At 43.8% G+C, this 20,241-nt stretch overlaps 1 protein-coding gene across 1 annotated transcript in view; it reads right to left on the bottom strand.

The window, feature by feature from the left end:
- LOC126088483 (probable G-protein coupled receptor CG31760) overlaps window positions 1-20,241 on the bottom strand; it is a 777,830-nt gene that overhangs the window by 280,406 nt on the left and 477,183 nt on the right. The window contains exon 6 of the mRNA XM_049906625.1: window positions 9,811-10,011. Within this exon, the coding sequence (XP_049762582.1) occupies window positions 9,811-10,011 (201 nt within the window). The remainder of the gene's footprint in view (window positions 1-9,810; window positions 10,012-20,241) is intronic.

Raw genomic sequence — 20,241 nt, 5'->3', positions numbered from 1 at the left:
ACTCGCAGAATGTATCCTCTAATATCGAGAGAGATATGTCTACGATGCGAACGCTGTCAGTAGAACGGCATTAGATAGCGTTTATAGCTGCAGACCCATCTCAGGACGTCAGTGGCATTACAGAGTTGGAACGGATGGTACGCCGAGAAATGGTCCACCGAACGAGGAGTTAAGAATTATTTATGTCTTAGACTTGTTCTTATTCTCATGAGTAGGTCTGTTGCCATTTTATCAGTGTTTGTAAAAGGGAACATTAAAATGAGGTGAGCTTTTCTTATGTTCACGACGTATTTACATAATTGAATTTTAAATTAAAATTTTCGGCTTTTATTGTAATGGTGTTGTCAGAGTGAAATACTTTTTATGTTAATTATCTCGTACAGTTATGTTGAATATTTTGAATGAAGTGAGACAAATGTCCTCTTTGTATCGTTATGTGCCAGAATTCTGTCTGACGAATTGGAGTTGGCCTGAGACCAATAGGATAAAATAATACAATAACGTTAGTAAGATGCAGGATCACAGCATCTGAGGGCGAGAAACTTAAATTGTTGCAGAAGACCTCGCCCTTGAATCATAAATAATGGTAGATAGTGTGATGGCTGCCCAGCAGTGAAAGTTTCAATGCTTTACGACGGACTTCCATCTGGATAGCATCGGAGGCTGCAGCCTATGAATCCAATTTCTTTGGCGTCTTCCTATTTTTCTATTGCTTATTAATTTTAAGTATTTCTGTTTTTACCTCTTTTTCAGTTTCACAGGTATGAAGGCTCCAACTGTGTTAAAACAGGCAGCGTCATTGTAAGTGCATGCAGAACTTACCACAGTGAAAACACGACATATGGTCAAAGATCGGTGTAACTTCGTAAACGTACATATCATAGTCTGGTATGTAAATGATTGGAGGTGGCAGGTAGGAAGTGCAACCGATTTCATGAGAGCTGTTCGCCTTTGTTTTTGTTACCAGGTCTGATAAAGTATATAAGACGGATGTTGAGTGATCAGCGTGAAAGGCAAGGGGATGGCACGTATTTGTAGGGGACAGCGTTATCAGTACACCAAAGAGATTCCTAAGAGCGTCATTGCAAGTCTATATTTGGTCGGCTGGTCAAATGATTCTATATGCAGATTTATGGGAGTTTTGGATAAAACAATAGTACATGTTTTATCGAATGGGAGCATGAGTACAGGGATACTTACTGTCGAGTTTTCGGCTGAACATGTGTGACCACCTCAAGGGAGGGTCGCTTTATTGTGCACGAGGCACAATGTGACCCCTGCACATCTCTGCCTCCCATCAGACAACAAGAGATGGACACCATGTAACAATCTGTAACAGCCCGCACCAGTGGTAGGAGATTATTAGCAGTGGGACTAGAGAATTATCGACCATTTGTACGAGGTGCATTCAAGTTCTAAGGCCTCCGATTTTTTTTTCTCCGGACTGGAAAGAGATACAATGATGCGCATTGTTTTAAAATGAGGCCGCGTTTATTGTCAATACGTCCCATACATGGCACCACCGTACGGCAGATGGAATTTTACCGCCAGCGGCGAGAATGATAACTGTTTTAAATACTTAAAATGGCAATGTTTTCCTTACTTGAACAGAGTGCAATCACTCGTTTTCTGAATTTGCATGGTGTCAAACCAATTGAAATTCATCGACAGTTGAAGGAGACATGTGGTGATGGAGTTATGGATGTGTCGAAAGTGCGTTCGTGGGTGCGACAGTTTAATGAAGGCAGAACATCGTGTGACAACAAACCGAAACAACCTCGGGCTCGCACAAGCCGGTCTGATGACATGATCGGGAAAGTGGAGAGAATTGTTTTGGGGGATCGCCGAATGACTGTTGAACAGATCGCCTCCAGAGTTGGCGTTTCTGTGGGTTCTGTGCACACAATCCTGCACGACGACCTGAAAATGCGAAAAGTGTCATCCAGGTGGGTGCCACGAATGCTGACGGAAGACCACAGCCCGCATCTCGTGGTCGTGCGGTAGCGTTCTCGCTTCCCACGCCCGGGTTCCCGGGTTCGATTCCCGGCGGGGTCAGGGATTTTCTCTGCCTCGTGATGGCTGGGTGTTGTGTGCTGTCCTTAGGTTAGTTAGGTTTAAGTAGTTCTAAGTTCTAGGGGACTTATGACCACAGCAGTTGAGTCCCATAGTGCTCAGAGCCATTTTTTTTGGACTACCACATGGCTGCCCGTGTGGCATGTGGCCGAGCAATGTTTACGCGCAACGACAGCATGAATGGGACTTTCTTTTCGTCGGTTGTGACAATACATGAGACGTGGATGCCATTTTTTAATCCAGAAACAAAGCGCCAGTCAGCTCAATGGAAGCACACGGATTCACCGCCACCAAAAAAATTTCGGGTAACCGCCAGTGCTGAAAAATTGATGGTGTCCATGTTCTGGGACAGCGAGGGCGTAATCCTTACCCATTGCGTTCCAAAGGGCACAACGGTAACAGGTGCAACCAACGGAAATGTTTTGAAGAACAAATGCCTTCCTGCACTGCAACAAAAACGTCTGGGAAGGGCTGCGCGTGTGCTGTTTCACCGAGACAACGCACCCGCACATCGAGCTAACGTTACGCAACAGTTTCTTCGTGATAACAACTTTGAAGTGATTCCTCATCCTCCCTACTCACCTGACCTGGCTCCTAGGGACCTTTGGCTTTTTCCAACAATGAAAGACAGTCTCACACATTCACCATCCGTGCTGCTTTTGCCTCAGCGATTTTCCAGTGGTCTAAACAGACTCCTAAAGAAGCCTTCGCCGCTGCCATGGATTCATGGCGTCAGCGTTGTGAAAAATGTGTACGTCTGCAGGGCGATTACGTCGAGAAGTAACGCCAGTTTCATCGATTTCGGGTGAGCAGTTAATTAGATAAAAATCTGAGGCCTTAGAAGTTGAATGCACCTCGTAGGCTGCCGTTAACATAACAACGCAATCGGCTGCGTTCTGAGTGGTGGAGTGAGCACATACAATGGACTACTGATAAACGTCGTCGCACTGTGTTCGGCGAAGAATAGCCGTTCCGCACAATACCCGATGACCATGGTTGGCGAGTATGAGGAGACGCACAGTGGTGTTAAACTAAACTAGACTCCTTCCGAACAGGCCATGAAGGCCCAACGGTAGCGACCGGCCGCCGTGTCATCCTAAGCCCATAGGCGTCACTGGATGCGGATATGGAGAGGCATGTGGTCAGCACACCGATCTCGCGGCCGTATGTCAGTTTCCGATATCGGAGCCGCTACTTCTAAATCAAGTAGCTCCTCAGTTTGCATGACAAGGGCTGAGTGCACCCCAGTGGCCCAAAGCGCCCGGCGGACCGGAAGGTCACCCATCCTAGACCAGCCCGACAGCGCTTAACTTCGGTGATCTGACGGGAACCGGTGTTACCACAGCGGCCAGGTCGTTGGCCGCACAGTGGTGTTACTACTGTCTACATCTACATCTTCATTTATACTCCGCAAGCCACCCAACGGTGTGTGGCGGAGGGCACTTTACGTGCCACTGTCATTACCTCCCTTTCCTGTTCCAGTCGCGTATGGTTCGCGGGACGAACGACTGTCTGAAAGCCTCTGTGCGCGCTCTAATCTCTCTAATTTTACATTCGTGATCTCCTCGGGAGGTATAAGTAGGGGGAAGCAATATATTCGATACCTCATCCAGAAACGCAGCTTCTCGAAACCTGGCAAGCAAGCTACACCGCGATGCAGAGCGCCTCTCTTCCAGAGTCTGCCACTTGAGTTTGCTAAACATCTCCGTAACGCTATCACCGTTACCAAATAACCCTGTGACGAAACGCGCCGCTCTTCTTTGGATCTTCTCTATCTCCTCCGTCAACCCGATCTGGTACGGATCCCACACTGATGAGCAATACTCAAGTATAGGTCGAACGAGTGTTTTGTAAGCCACCTCCTTTGTTGATGGACTTCATTTTCTAAGGACTCTCCCAATGAATCTCAACCTGGTACCCGCCTTACCAACAATTAATTTCATACGATCATTCCACTTCAAATCGTTCCGCACGCATACTCCCAGATATTTTACAGAAGTAACTGCTACCAGTGTTTGTTCCGCTATCATATAATCATACAATAAAGGATCCTTCTTTCTATGTATTCGCAGTACATAACATTTGTCTATGTTAAGGGTCAGTTGCCACTCCCTGCACCAAGTGCCTATCCGCTGCAGATCTTCCTGCATTTCGCTACAATTTTCTAATGCTGCAACTTCTCTGTATACCCCAGCATCATCCGCGAAAAGCCGCATGGAACTTCCGACACTATCTACTAGGTCATTTATATATATTGTGGAAAGCAATGGTCCCATAACACTCCCCTGTGGCACGCCAGAGGTTACTTTAACGTCTGTAGACGTCTCTCCATTGATAACATCATGCTATGTTCTGTTTGCTAAAAACTCTTCAATCCAGCCACACAGCTGGTCTGATATTCCGTAGGCTCTTACTTTGTTTATCACGCGACAGTGCGGAACTGTATCGAACGCCTTCCGGAAGTCAAGAAAAATAGCATCTACCTGGGAGCCTGTATCTAATATTTTCTGGGTCTCATGAACAAATAAAGCGAGTTGGGTCTCACACGATCGCTGTTTCCGGAATCCATGTTGATTCCTACAGAGTAGATTCTGGGTTTCCCAAAATGACATGATACTCGAGCAAAAAACATGTTCTAAAATTCTACAACAGATCGACGTCAGAGATATAGGTCTATAGTTTTGCGCATCTGCTCGACGACCCTTCTTGAAGACTCGGACTACCTGTGCTCTTTTCCAATCATTTGGAACCTTCTGTTCCTCTAGAGACTTGCGGTACACGGCTGTTAGAAGGGGGGAAGTTCTTTCGCGTACTCTGTATAGAATCGAATTGGTATCCCGTCAGGTCCAGTGGACTTTCCTCTGTTGAGTGATTCCAGTTGCTTTTCTATTCCTTGGACACTTATTTCGATGTCAGCCATTTTTTCGTTTGTGCGAGGATTTAGAGAAGGAACTGCAGTGCGGTCTTCCTCTGTGAAACAGCTTTGGAAAAAGGTGTTTAGTATTTCAGCTTTACGCGTGTCATCTTCTGTTTCAATGCCTTCATCATCCCGGAGTGTCTGGATATGCTGTTTCGAGCCACTTACTAATTTAACGTAAGACCAGAACTTCCTAGGATTTTCTGTCAAGTCGGTACATAGAATTTTACTTTGGAATTCTCTGAATTCACGCATAGCCCTCCTTACGCTAACTTTGACATCGTTTAGCCTCTGTTTGTCTGAGAGGTTTTGGCTGCGTTTAAACTTGGAGTGAAGCTCTCTTTGCTTTCGCAGTAGTTTCCTAACTTTGTTGTTGTACCACGGTGGGAATTTCCCGTAACTCACAGTTTTAGTCGGCACGTACCTGTCTAAAACGCATTTTACGATTGCCTTGAACTTTTTCCATAAACACTCAACATTGTCAGTGTCGGAACAGAAATTTTCGTTTTGATCTGTTAGGTAGTCTGAAATCTGCCTTCTATTACTCTTGCTAAACAGATAAACCTTCCTCCCTTTTTTAATATTCCTATTAACTTCCATATTCAGGGATGCTGCAACGGCCTTATGATCACTGATTCCCTGATCTGCACTTAAAGAGTCGAAAAGTTCGGGTCAGTTTGTTATCAGTAGGTCCAAGATGTTATCTCCACGAGTCGGTTCTCTGTTTAATTGCTCGAGGTAATTTTCGGATAGTGCACTCAGTATAATGTCACTGGATGCTCTGTCCCTACCACCCGTCCTAAACATCTGAATATCCCAGTCTATATCTGGTAAATTGAAATCTCCACCTTAGACTATAACATGCTGAGAAAATCTATGTGAAATGTATTCTAAATTTTCTCTCAGTTGTTCTGCCACTAACGCTGTTGAGTCGGGAGGTCGGCAAAAGGAGCCAATTATTATCCTAGCTCGGTTGTTGACTTCCACCCATAATAAATCACAGGAACTATCCACTTCCACTTCACTACAGGATAAACTACTACTAACAGCGACGAACACTCCACCACCGGTTGCATGCAATCTATCCTTTCTAAACACCGTCTGTACCTTTGTAAAAATTTCGGCAGAATTTATCTCTGGCTTCAGCCAGGTTTCTGTACCTGTAACGATTTCAGCTTCGGTGCTTTCTATCAGCGCTTGAAGTTCCGGTACTTTACCAACGCAGCTTCGACAGTTTACAATTACAATACCGATTGCTTCTTGGTCCCCGCATGTCCTGACTTTGCCCCGCACCCGTTGAGGCTGTTGCCCTTTCTGTACTTGCCCGAGGCCATCTAACCTAAGAAAACCGCCCAGCCCACGCCACACAACCCCTGCTACCCGTGTAGCCGCTTGTTGCGTGTAGTGGACTCCTGACCTATCCAGCGGAACCCGAAACCCCACCACCCTATGGCGCAAGTCGAGTGGAGAGTAATCGGCTATGACTTCACTTCATTGCTGGTAATCACTGATGAAACTCACACATCCTGTGTCCTTAAGTTTTACCTCTCATACAACTCTATCGTGATGCCACTTTTCAAAATTATAATGCTTGTCCCATACAACCTGTAGCCCTACGAGCTGTGTATGTGTGTGTGTGTGTGTGTGTGTGTGTGTGTGTGTGAGAGAGAGAGAGAGAGAGAGAGAGAGAGAGACAGAGAGAGAGAGTAAGAAAAATCCTAAATCCTTCCCTGATAGAATGTGAGTAGGGCCAATTCGGACGGCCACTCCATCAAAGTGCCAGTGTCAATCTTATAAAGGACTAATTACGACAACTGCTGGTCAGCTAGCCTCAGAGAAGCTACAACGCGTTTAGGACATCGGGATCAGTATATGATTCCACAACGATGGGAGTGTGATATCATACTGATAAGTGGGCTCACACTGCCAAGTTACTCATATTTGTAAATTTAACTCGACATTGTGATCACTCAAATAACCTCACGTACCCTCTGAACCCCTGAAGCTTCATTTCGTTTCCTCCTCTTCCTTTCGATGCTTAACTTCTTTGTCAGGCAGTGTAACAAAGACGAGGTCAGAAATAAGACAGGTCTTATTGTTGAGAATCTCGAAAATTCTAGGCTGTCAGTGGCCCAAAGGTCTAATGCAGGGCTTAACAACTGGCCGGTTTTGAGCGCGAGTACTCGCGTCTGCTCAGGCACGTGCTCGCGAGCAGGTGCAAGGTCGCCGAGTAGGGAGGGAGGGGACGGAGGGGAAAGCGCGCGCACGTTTGAATGTGATCTCGCGTTCTTAGCGGATTTAACTAGCCATCTGACTGCTTTGAACATTTTACTACAAGGTAAAGATCTGCTAATTACTCACTTCATAGATCGAATGCGAGCTTTTAAAATGAAATAGACACTTTGGGTGAGTCAGCTGGAAACAGGAAACCTAGCTCATTTTCCTAAATTATCATCCATGCAAGATGTTCACAAAGACTGTGAACGTTATTCATATAGTTTAGTTGATCAGCGCTTTCAAGATCTGACAGCACTAGACAGTGATTTTGATCTGTTCTCTCCATATTCAGCGAATATTTAAGAGATTCGTCCTGAGCTGTAGCAGGAAATTATTGACCTGCTGTGTGACAGAGAATACAGAGACAAATTTCAGAACAAGAAAAACATTTTGGAATTGTACAGACACTTCCCTCAGAATAGATTTCCTCGTTTGCTACAATAATATCAATGTTCGGTTCCATGTATGTTTGTGAACAACTGTTCTCTGCAATGAAATGTAACAAGACGCGCCTGAGAAACCCATTGTCTGATCGAAATGTAAACTGCACGCTGCGCCTGAAATGCACAAGAACGATTACTCCGAACATAGACGCAATTGTAAAGGGCGAAAAGTACAAGATAACCGAGAATCCCACACTTCAGTGACACCTTTTATTGTGTAACAGTTCACAAATTAACGCGAATGTACAGGCGTACACTAAGCTACTAAAATTATGTGGCATGTGTACATTCTCTTTTATTTGTTTCTTTTGTCGCAGTAATAATTCGTGAGTGATATCGCTGCAGGTGGATTTACAGGGTGTTTCAAAAATGACCGGTATATTTGAAACGGCAATAAAAACTAAACGAGCAGCGATAGAAATACACCGTTTGTTCCAATATGCTTGGGACAACAGTACATTTTCAGGCGGACAAACTTTCGAAATTACAGTAGTTACAATTTTCAACAACAGATGGCGCTGCAAGTGATGTGAAAGATATAGAAGACAACGCAGTCTGTGGGTGCGCCATTCTGTACGTCGTCTTTCTGCTGTAAGCGTGTGCTGTTCACAACGTGCAAGTGTGCTGTGGACAACATGGTTTATTCCTTAGAACAGAGGATTTTTCTGGTGTTGGAATTCCACCGCCTAGAACACAGTGTTGTTGCAACAAGACGAAGGTTTCAACGGAGGTTTAATGTAACCAAAGGACCGAAAAGCGATACAATAGAGGATCTGTTTGAAAAATTTCAACGGACTGGGAACGTGACGGATGAACGTGCTGGAAAGGTAGGGCGACCGCGTACGGCAACCACAGAGGGCAATGCGCAGCTAGTGCAGCAGGTGATCCAACAGTGGCCTCGGGTTTCCGTTCGCCGTGTTGCAGCTGCGGTCCAAATGACGCCAACGTCAACGTATTGTCTCATGCGCCAGAGTTTACACCTCTATCCATACAAAATTCAAACGCGGCAACCCCTACCATTGCTGCAAGAGAGACATTCGCTAACGATATAGTGCACAGGATTGATGACGGCGATATGCATGTGGGCAGCATTTGGTTTACTGACGAAGATTATTTTTACCTGGACGGCTTCGTCAATAAACAGAACTGGCGCATATGGGGAACCGAAAAGCCCCATGTTGCAGTCCCATCGTCCCTGCACCCTCAAAAAGTATTTGTCTGGGCCGCCATTACTTCCAAAGGAATCATTGGCCCATTTTTCAGATCCGAAACGATTACTGCATCATGGTATCTGGACATTCTTCGTGAATTTGTGGCGGTACAAACTGCCTTAGACGACACTGCGAACACCTCGTGGTTTATGCAAGATGGTGCCCGGCCACATCGCACGGCCGACGTCTTTAATTTCCTGAATGAATATTTCGAAGATCGTGTGATTGCTTTGGGCTATCCGAAACATACAGGAGGCGGCGTGGATTGGCCTCTCTATTCGACAGACATGAACCCCTGTGACTTCTTTCTGTGGGGACACTTGACAGACCAGGTGTACCGCCAGATTCCAGAAACAATTGAACAGCTGAAGCAGTACATCTCATCTGCATGTAAAGCCATTCCGCCAGACACCTTGTCAAAGGTTTCGGGTAATTTCATGCAGAGACTACGCCATATTATTGCTACGCATGGTGGATATGTGGAATATATCGTACTATAGAGTTTCCGAGAACGCAGCGCCATCTGTTGTTGACAATTGTAACTACTGTAATTTCGAAAGTTTGTCTGCCTGAAAATGTACTGTTGTCCCAAGCATATTGCAACAAACGGTGTATTTCTATCGCTGCTCGTTTAGTTTGTATTGCCGTTTCAAATATACCGGTAATTTTTGAAACACCCTGTACATTGACTGGCGGCAGCTGTTGTGTGCCCCACGCGACATTCCCCACTGTCCGCTCTGGTCCGGTAGTGGGGGTAGCGTGCTGGCGCTGCTGCGTGCTCGCGCCTTGCTGTTCACAGCTTGCTCCGCGAGCACGTATGTTGTGAAGCCTTGGTCTAATGCATCCCATCGGGCTGGTAATGCAGAAGCGACGCCGTGCAGCGACTGACCTTGACGTTGCCGTACTTCCACGTGAAGAGCACGACGACGGGCAGGCAGCAGATGACGATGCACGAGAGCACCAGGATGGCGGTGCGCATCACCCAGTTGAGCGACACCACGCACGGCCGGTCGTCCACGCACGAGTCGCAGCCCTCGGCGCACGCCAGGCACTCGAAGCTGCCCTCGGCGCTGTACAGGTTCTGCCGGCCCTGCGGCAGACAACCAGCACGCGGGCCGTGGTCACTGTGTCCAGCGTTGAACTAGACAGTAACGCGTGCTGTAGAATGAAACAAAAGGTTCAGAAGACAAGAAAGGTTTTTACACTCAGAAGGGAACCTCCCCATCGCACCCCCCTCATATTTAGTTATAAGTGGGCACAGTAGATAGGCCTTGGAAAACTGAACGCAGATCAATGGAGAAAACAGGAAGAAGTTGTGTGGAACTATGAAAAAAATTACCAAAATATAGAATCTGAGTAGTGAATGCGCAAGATAGGCAACAACAAGGATAGTGTGAGCTCCCTAGCGCCGTGGTCCCGTGGTTAGCGTGAGTACCTGCGAAACGAGAGGTACTTGGTTCAAGTCGATCCTCGAGTGAAAAGTTTAATTTTTTGTTTTCAGATATTTATCAAAGTTCAGGCAGTCCACATAATCAACTTCGCTCTCCAAAATTCAAGGACATGTTCAGATTTGCTTGCACATATGCAGGATTTGACGGTCTACACACGGATAAATTTGAAAACGTTAGAAACATATGTTTTGACAGAGCACAGGGAAAACTGCGACTGTGAAACTGTTGCAGTCATTTGTTGCAGTTTATGTGACAAACTCTTATGTTTTCATCACTTTTTGGTAGTGATTATCGCATCCACAAGAAAACCTAAATCGAGCCAGGTAGAAGAATCTTGATACCCATTCGCCAAGTGTACACGTTACGTGGGGCGACAATATATTCCTGTCATGTGAAGCACATGCCGTCACCAGTGTCGTATAGAATATATCAGACGTGTTTTCCTGTGGAGGAATCGGTTGACCTATCACCTTGCCATCAAATGTTTTCGGTTCCAATTGGAGAGGCACGTCCTTTCGTCTACTAATCGCACGGTTTTGCGGTGCGGTCGCGAAAACACAGACACTAAACTTATTACAGTGAACAGAGACGTCAATTAACGAACGGACAGATCATAACTTTACGAAAATAAAGAAATAATATTTTCACTGGAGGGAAAACTTGAACCAAGGACCTCTCGTTCCGCAGGTGCTCACACTAACCACGGGACCACGGCGCTCCCAAGCTCACATTATCCTTGATGTTGCTTATGTTGCACATGGACTACTCAGTTTGTATATTTTGCTTTTTTTTCATAGTTCTACACAACTTCTTCCTGTTTTCTCGACTGATCTGTGTTCAGTTTTTCAAGGCCTATCCACTGTGCCAAATTATAACTAAATCTGAAGGAGGTGCGATGGGGAGGTTCCCTTGTCAGTAGCAAAGAGACATGGGCAGCCACTGCGACATGGGGCACTTGTCTCTACGTATTCCTTTTCAGAAAAAGGTTGCTGGCTCCCCGCTTTGAAATTGGAAGCAATATGACGTACCTCTGAGCGCGTATGTCTCTGCAGAGGCGGTGTGTCGTCCGTTCGTGAGGCATTCGTCGTCGTCCTGTGCCACGGTTTACTTCGGTGGTAACATAGCCTCTGCTGTGGTGAACATACACACTGGACACTGATGACATAGGAAGCCCGAATTCTTGTGGTATATCCAATGTGACAGGATGAGAGGACCCATGCTACTTGTACCGATTATTATCTCAAGTTAAAAACGCGTTCAACAGCTACATCGTACTTCGCAAGCCACCTAACGGTGTGTGCTGGAGTATACTTCGGCTACTACTAATTAAGAACCCTCCCGTTTCTCTGTTCCACTCACGAATAGTGCGTGGGAAGAATGATGTCGGTAACACTCTATATCGGCTGTAATTTCTCGAATTCTCTCGTCGTCGTCATTTCGTGAGTGTGTGTGGGAGGAAGTAATATGTCGACGGAATCTTCCCGCAAAGTGCTCAGAAGTTAACCTCATGGTGATACACAACGACCGTCTTGTAAAGTCTGCCCCTGAAGTTTGTTGAGTACTGTATAACGCTCTCGTGCCAACTAAACGACCCGATGACGAAACGCACCGCTCCATTCGCTACCTCTTCTATTAGAACTACCGGGTAAGAACCCCATATTGATGTACAGTGCTCAAGAATCGGTCGAACAAGAGCCCTGTATACAACTTCCTTCGCGGGTGAGATACGTTTCCTTAAGATTCTTCCAATGAATCTGCCTGGCAACTGCTTTTCCTACTGTTTGTTTTATGTGGTCATTCCCCTTAATGTTGTTCTGGACACTTAATCCTTTATATTTTATGGTAGGCATTCTTTCCAGCAATTTTTCATTAGCAGGATAACTGTACAGTTGGGGATTTCTTGCCCTATATATGCACAATGTCTTACATTTATTTGTATGTACTGTTAACTGACAGTACGTGCAGCACTCATGAGTTCTCTTGTTTTTTAGCAGTTCTACTTTCTTATAGACAACCGCATGATCTTGGAACAATACTAAAGAACCTCCGACGGTTGATAATTTATATACATTCTAAACATTTACGGTCCTATCGCGCTTTTTGGGTGTACTAGAGGAATTACCATTACGTCAGTCAGTTTTGTTCTTTTAAGAAAGGTAGCAGCCTATACGGTAGTTGCAGGGAGACAGTATGGATGATTTACTGATCCGGCCTTGTAACACTAACGAAAACGGCTTTGCTGTGCTGGTACTGCGAACGGCTGAAAGTAGGTAACTTCTGCCGAAGGCACGTAGCTCTGCTGTATGGGTAAATGTGGATGGCATCGTCTTGGGTGAAATATTCTGGAGGTAAAATAGTCCCCCGTTCGGATCTCTGGGCGGGGACTACTGAGCAGGAGGATGTCATCCGGAAAAACGAACCCGGCGTTCTACGGATCGGAGCGTGGGACGTTGGGTCACATAATCGCGTATGTGGGTCAAAAAAATTTTATAGGTAAGTGGATAAGTTGAAGTAGATGTACTGGGAATTAGTTACGTTCGTTGGCAGGAGGAACAGAACGCCTGGACAATGAAAACCAGGGCTATAAATCCAAAATCAAATAGTATTAATGCAGGGGTAGGTTTAATAATGAATGAAGAAATAGGAATGTGCGTAAGCTAAAATAAACAGAATAGTGAACGTATTACCGTAGCAAAGATAGACATTAAGCCAACACCCACTACCGCAGTGCTTGTTTATATGACAGCTGCCTTATAGATGCTGAAGAGATTAAAGAAATGTATGATGAGATAAAATAAATCTTTAAGATAATTCAGGGACACCAAAATTTAACTGGAACGGAGGACTGGAATTCGGTAACAGGAGAAGGAAGAGAAGGAAAAGGAAACTTAACTATCGCTAACACTTTGTTGAAGAATCATGAAGCAAGGTTGTATACTTGGAAGAGACCTGAAGGCATTGGAAGGTATCAGTCTGATTATACAGTATAATGGTTAGGCAGACAATTATGATCCATCTTTCGACTTGTAAGAAATTTCTAAGGGAAGATGTGGACTCCTAGCACAACTTATTGGTGGTGAACTGTCGTTCAAAATGGTTCAAATGCCTCTAAGCACTATGAGACTTAACATCTAAGGTCATCAGTCCCCTAGACTTACAACTACTTAAACCTAACTAACCTAAGGACATCACGCACATCCATGCCCCAGGTAGGATTGGAACCTGCGGCCGTAGCAGCAGCGTGGTTCCGGACTGAAGCGCCTAGAACCGCAATGCCAAAGCGGCCGGCAAACTGTTGTTTAAAACTAAAGAAACTGCAGAAAATTATGGGAAGGATCGGGGTTCTGGATAGCCTAAAAGACCCAGAAAGATGTTAAGAGTTTCATAGGAAGCATTAAGCAACTGTTGACCAGAACAGGGGACAGAAATGCAGTACAAGGCGATTGAGTGGCTTTGAGAGATGAGATAGTAAAAACAGCAGAGAATTAAATAGGTAAAAAGATAGGGACCAGCATAAGTCCTTGGATAACACAAAAGATGCTGAATGTAACTGATGGAAGTAGAAAACAAAAAAAAGGAAAGACAATGGGCTAATGAAGTAGCCAAAGGGAATACAAACATCTATAAAATGACTTTAGCAGAAGAAGTAAAATGGCTTATCAGGTATGGCTAGAAGACAGTTTCAGTGATTCAGAAGTGAAATTTCGATTTAAAAGCAAGGTTCCCGAGGGGAAATGCAGATACCAACCACAGGACAATTAAAGCGGCCTTTGGAAAAAAGCAGCTGTGTGAATATCAAGAGCTCAGACAGAAGCAAAGAAGGGAAAGCAGAAAGGAGGCTGCCTCTGAGCACTATGGGACTTAACATCTATGGTCATCAGTCCCCCAGAACTTAGAACTACTTAAACCTAACTAAGATAAGGACATCACACACATCCATGCCCGAGGCAGGATTCGAACCTGCGACCGTAGCGGTCACGCGGTTCCAGACTGAAGCGCCTAGAACCGCAAGACCACACTGGCACAGAAAGGAGGAAAGAGTATGTAAAGGATCTGTACAACGGAAATGAAAGTAATATTATACAAATGGAAGAGGACGTAGATAAAGATGAGATGGGAGATGTGATAGTGCCAGAAGAGTTTGACAGAGCATTGAAAGACCTAAAGCGAAACAAAGTTCCAGGAGTAGATGACATTCCGTCAAAACTACTGACTGCCTTATGAGATCCAACTGCGACAAAACCTCTTCCATCTGACGTGGAAGCTGTATGAAACAGACAAAATACACACAGACATTAGGATGAATCTAATAATTCCAATTCCAAAGAAAGCAGGTGTTGACAGGTGTGAATAATAGCGACTTATCGCTTCAATAAGTCATCGTTCCAAAGTAATAAGAGGAATGATTTACAGAAGAATGGAAAACTGGTAGAAGCCGACCTCTGGGATTGAATTTCGGAGAGAAATAGGAACACACGAGGCAATACTGATAATACGACTTATTTTAGAAGATACTTCGAAGAAAAGAGGCCCTACGTTCATGGTATTTCTAGACTAAGTGAAAGCTTTTGACACTGTTGAATGGAACACTCGCTTTGAAATACTGAAGGTAGTTGGAATAAAATACGGGGAGCGGAAAGTATTTGCAACCTCGACAGAAACCAGACGGTATCTATGACAGTGGAGGGGTATAAACGGGTAGCAGTGGTTGAGAAGAGGGCGAGACAGGGTTGTAGCCTATCCCCGATGTTATCCTATCTGTATATTGAGCAAGCAGTGAATGAAACAAAAGAAAAATATTGGAGTAGGAATTAAAGTTCAGGGAGATGAAATAAAAACTGAGAGGTCTACCGATGTTACTGTAATTCTGTCAGAGGCAGCAAAGAACTTTGAAGAGCAGTTGAACGGAATGGGCAGTGCCCTGAAATGATGATATAAGACGAACATTAGCAAAAGCAAAACAAGGATAATGGAATGTAGTCAAAGTAAATCAGGTGATGTTGAGAGAAGTAGATTAGGGAACTAGACACAGTAGTGGATGAGTTTCGTTATTTGAGAACCATAATAACTAATGATGACTGAACTGGAGAGGATATAAAATATAGACTGGCAACGGCAAGAAAAGCGTTTATGAAGAAGAGAAACTTGTTAACATCGAATATAAATTTAAGAATTTGGGAGTCTTTTCTGAAAGTATTTGTACGTAATGTAGCAATATGCGAAAGTGGAACATGGATGACAAACGGTTTAATCAAGAAGAGCATAGAAGCTTTTGCAAGGTGAACGCTGAAGATTAGATGTGTAAATCCCGTAAGTAATGAGTGGGTATTGAATAGAAATGGGGAGAAAAGAAAAGTGTGTCATAACCAGACTAGTAGAAGGGATGGGTTGACAAAACACATTCTGAGACATCAAGGGATCATCAGCTTAATATTAGAGAGAAGAGCGTAGTGGGTAAAAGCAGTAGAGAGACACCAAAGATGAATACAGTAAGTAGATTCAGAAAGATATTTAGAGATGAAGAGGATTGTACAGGATAGAGTAGCGTGGAGAGCTGCATTAGACCATCTTCGGACTGATGTCCACAACAGCAGGAGCGACTTATTGACTTTTGCCCACAAAGAAGTCTTGTATCCTGTCACAAATATGGTCCGATATAGGGTAAGATCGTTTCTTTCTTTTTTTTTTCATTTACAGCAGTGCGGTACGGTGTCAAATGCCTTCCTGAGATCATGGAACGTGGCATCAATTCGAGTGCCGTTGTCTACTGCATAATGAATTCTACGAAGGAACAGAGAGAGGTGACTGCGGAATCGTGTAGATTTTTATGAATAAGAGTTTCATTCACTGAAAGCATGCTAATTCCTGACCAGAAAATGTGTTTCATAATTTTTTGTCAGCCTCTCCTACAATTCTTCTTCGTAATGGGAATGACCTGAGCATATTTACAGTTGCTATGTACTCTTCGTTGCTCCAGGAATCTAAGATAAACTGCTGATAGAAGGACAGCTAAACATAACCTTTGTAGAGTCTTGCAGGTGGCTCGTGCGGTCCTGATGCCTTTCGACTACTAAGCGACTGTAGTTGACCTTCTATTCGGCGATCAGTTATCCCAATATCTGCCATCTGTCGTTCGTTCGATGATTGAAACGATACAGAAATAATACAGAATATTTAAATTATATCCAATTTGTATACCATGGTTCTTGCTAAGCAAAAATATTTTACTACTTTTCTTAATATTTCTCGTAAAACCCGTAGTGATAGTTGCTATCACAGCCTTATGATCACTGATACCTTCCTCCGCGTTAACTGATTCTATTAGTTAAGATGCTAGGTTATTTAGTTTGATGCTAGGTTGTCTAAGATGTTACCTTCCAAAGATGGTTCACTGATTATATGGCTGAAATAACTTCCGGTCAAGAAACTTACAATAGCGTCATACGAATCCCTATCTCTGTCACCTGTTTTGATAGCATGGCTCTTCCAAATTATATCTGGGAAATCAAAGTCACCCGTTACCACAGTGATGTGATTATAAAATTGCTAACGATATTCTGAAGTTCTCGCTCAATTGCTCTACCACTACAGCTCCCGACTCAAACGGTGCATTACCACTTTTCACCGACAGTTGATCCTTGACTTCAGCCAGATTAACTCTCATTCGGAATCCGTAATACCCTCGACACGTGCCACCGAGTTCACTACAACAGGCTGTAACGGTTCACTCGGCTGGTATGAATACACTCGCCCCATGCGGTGCGTTTAGCAGCATCTTTCCGCCGTCATACATGATGTAATGTCCACACAGCAAATACCCTCTACCACGCACCAATTAATAATTTTCAATCAAACCATCCACATTCATTCACTTTTGAAAAGTTACTTGATCTGATTTTCTCGTAATATATGCGGCGACAGATCGTTGACGCCAAGAATTTTCTAGTGCATTTATTCTTTGAAATAACAGAGATGCATATATGCATACTCCATGGTATTTAGAGTGGTAACTAGGACAGCTTCTGGAGTATCTGTTGAGGGATTGACATGTTACTCAGAGATACATATTCTGCTGAACCGACCGAGGAGTTAGAACCACAAGACGAGGATAGGGAACAGGTGGCAGTAGCCGAAGTGCAAGTCATTATGGAGACTGTACCTATAGTGGCGGTTTTAGACACAGCTGCAACCACAAATGTTATTTCGGAGGCACCAGTTTTTCCAGTTCAAAATTGCAGAATAATAGGCGCCGTTGGGGCTCGATCGGCTAATGTAAAGGTGCAGTGGTGTGGAATTCGGAAATGTAGCAAAATTAAGCACATTCCTTGTTGTGAAAAATTTGGTGGTGGATTGCATTATCGGAGTCGACAGCCTACGTCAATACGGATGCAGAATAGATTTCGAAACAGGAAAAATTTGGTTGAATGTTAATAAACAAGAAATTGAGTTGGAGTTGTTGAAAAAAAGAAGCCTTACGAGAAAATATAATTGTGGGATCAGTGTGCAAGTAATGAGGACGGCCCAAAATTCTAAACAGCACGTAATTAATGAGTTCCAAGTCAAAAAAGATTTCGGTCAATAAGTGTTTGAAAAGTTAAGTGAATCCGACTGCATTATCGAAGATCAGAAGAAGCAGGTCAATGAATTATTATTAACGTATGAAAACGTTTTTGATGAAAGGCCAGGAGTTATTAAGGAATACATATGCCATCTCTACGTTAAGCCGCACGAAACGTATTGTAGAACTTTCTATCCTGTTCCCTGGAGGTTAAAGGCTCAAGATCAAAAAGAAATAGATCTCATGTTGAAATGGGGTTTGATCGAACTCTCTACAAGCCCATACTGCTCCCCATTGTTAGTCGTGCCAAAAGCAATTGGGACTGTTAGACTGGTACTCGACGGCAGAGAAATAAATAAAATCATAATTCCAGTGGGAACACATCCGGAAAACATAGACGAACTTATACAACGGTTCCACGATGTCAAATAATGGACGAGCATAGCTTTGCTGAGCTCTTATTGGCAAGTGAAGCTGGATGAGTCACCAAGGAAGTATACGGCTTTCATTTATTCCGGAAGAAGTTACCAATTCACCGTAGTTCCTTTCGGATTCAACATTAGTGCTGGAATCTTTATAGTAGCTCTAGATTATGCACTAGGCCTAGAACTCAGAAGCAGGATAACAGTGTTTGTTGATTATTTGCTTATTGCATCGAAAACTTGGGAGGAGCATATTACCTTACTGAACCGAGTGTTGGACGTGTTCAAAACCACGGGAATAACTGCTAACCTACAGATATCCCATTTTGCAGTAAACAGAATCAAGTTTCTGGGGCATGTAACTGACGCAAAGGGAATTTTACCAACCAAGGAGAAGTTAATAGCAATTAGTAAGTTTCCAACACCCAGGAATAGGAGGCAAATAAAAGGATTTATGGGCCTTGCCTCATTTTTTAGAAGATTCATAACAAATCAGGCGATGAACGCAGCAGCTCTAAATAGTCTGTTGAAGAAGGATGTGCCCTCGCTCTGGACATTAGAGTGTCAAGAAGCATTCGAAGAGATAAAGAAGCAGTTAGTAAATGCACCGCTTTTGTACCATCCGGACATGCAAGAAGAATTTTACTTGTCAACAGATTCTTCGAATGTGTGCATTGGAGCGTGCTTTTTCCAAGTACGCAAGATAAATGGACAACTCACCTTCTGTCCTATTGCGTTTGCTAGTCGTGTTTTGTCCAACTGTGAACGAACTTACACGACGACAGAATTAGAGGCTCTTGCGGTCATCTGGGGATTTAAAAAATTTGGGTCAACGACTGTCGTATACTGCGAGCATCAATCATTAACGTTTTTACAAATGTGTAAACTGTTACACTCCAGACTGGTTACATGGACTCTCGCTCTGCAACAATACCAATTTAAGATCGTGCATGTCTCAGGACAGCAAAACATTATTGCTGACGCTCTATCAATGTCACCACAGGGTTTGACTAAAGAGATTGAAGTAAATAATAGCTCAGAATTTCCTGTATTGCTGCTGCAGGAAAATCCATATAAGACGTACTACGTCAATTTGTGTGCGCGTATGGCACAGTTACAGAAAAGAGATACTCAATGGGGAAGTATCATTCAAAGGTTACAACAGCAATCTTCGGATCAGATGGCAAATTATTACAAGCTGGTAAATGGCGTATTATTTTTCCGCTGTGGAAGGCCAAACAAAGTCCGTTGGTGTGCATGTATACCTGAGGCGTAAATAGAGAAACTCGTATGGCTCATCCATTTAACCTGGGGACATTTCGGTGCGACAAAATGTGCAGACAAGATAAGTGTGTACTGTTATTTTCCCAACATAAAGCGCAGAGTGCATGAGGTCTTGAAGAGATGCATAATCTGTAAAAAAGCAAAGCCAGATTCAAAAGGGAGTAAGCACCCATTATGCTCTATATTAGTCCGAGAACCAAAAGAATTAATCTCGTGCGATCTGTGTGGACCGTTACCTACTTCAAGAGGAGGTGTTAGATATGTGTTGGCATTTCTTGATGTGTGAACGAAATGCGTAAAGCTATACCCGATAAAGGCGGCTACAGCCAAAGTAATTGGAATAAGATTGATAAGGGATTATCTTATACATGTTGGTATACTTAAGGCGATAATAACAGACAATGCTAAGATATTCACGGGACTCCGGTGGAAACAGGCTGTGTCTCAAGTTCGTGTGAAACACATACTAACATCATTTTACCACCCACAAGGCAATTTGGTTGAGAGAATTTTTAGAGAGTTCAATCGCTTTATGAGGACCTATTGCCATAATAAGCAGACTGCGTGGGCAAATAATGTGGAAGAATTTGAGCAGATATACAACA

This window comes from Schistocerca cancellata, chromosome 6, assembly GCF_023864275.1.
Source record: "Schistocerca cancellata isolate TAMUIC-IGC-003103 chromosome 6, iqSchCanc2.1, whole genome shotgun sequence".
Taxonomy (NCBI): Eukaryota; Metazoa; Arthropoda; class Insecta; order Orthoptera; family Acrididae; genus Schistocerca; species Schistocerca cancellata.
This window is presented reverse-complemented; position numbering and strand designations above follow the sequence as displayed.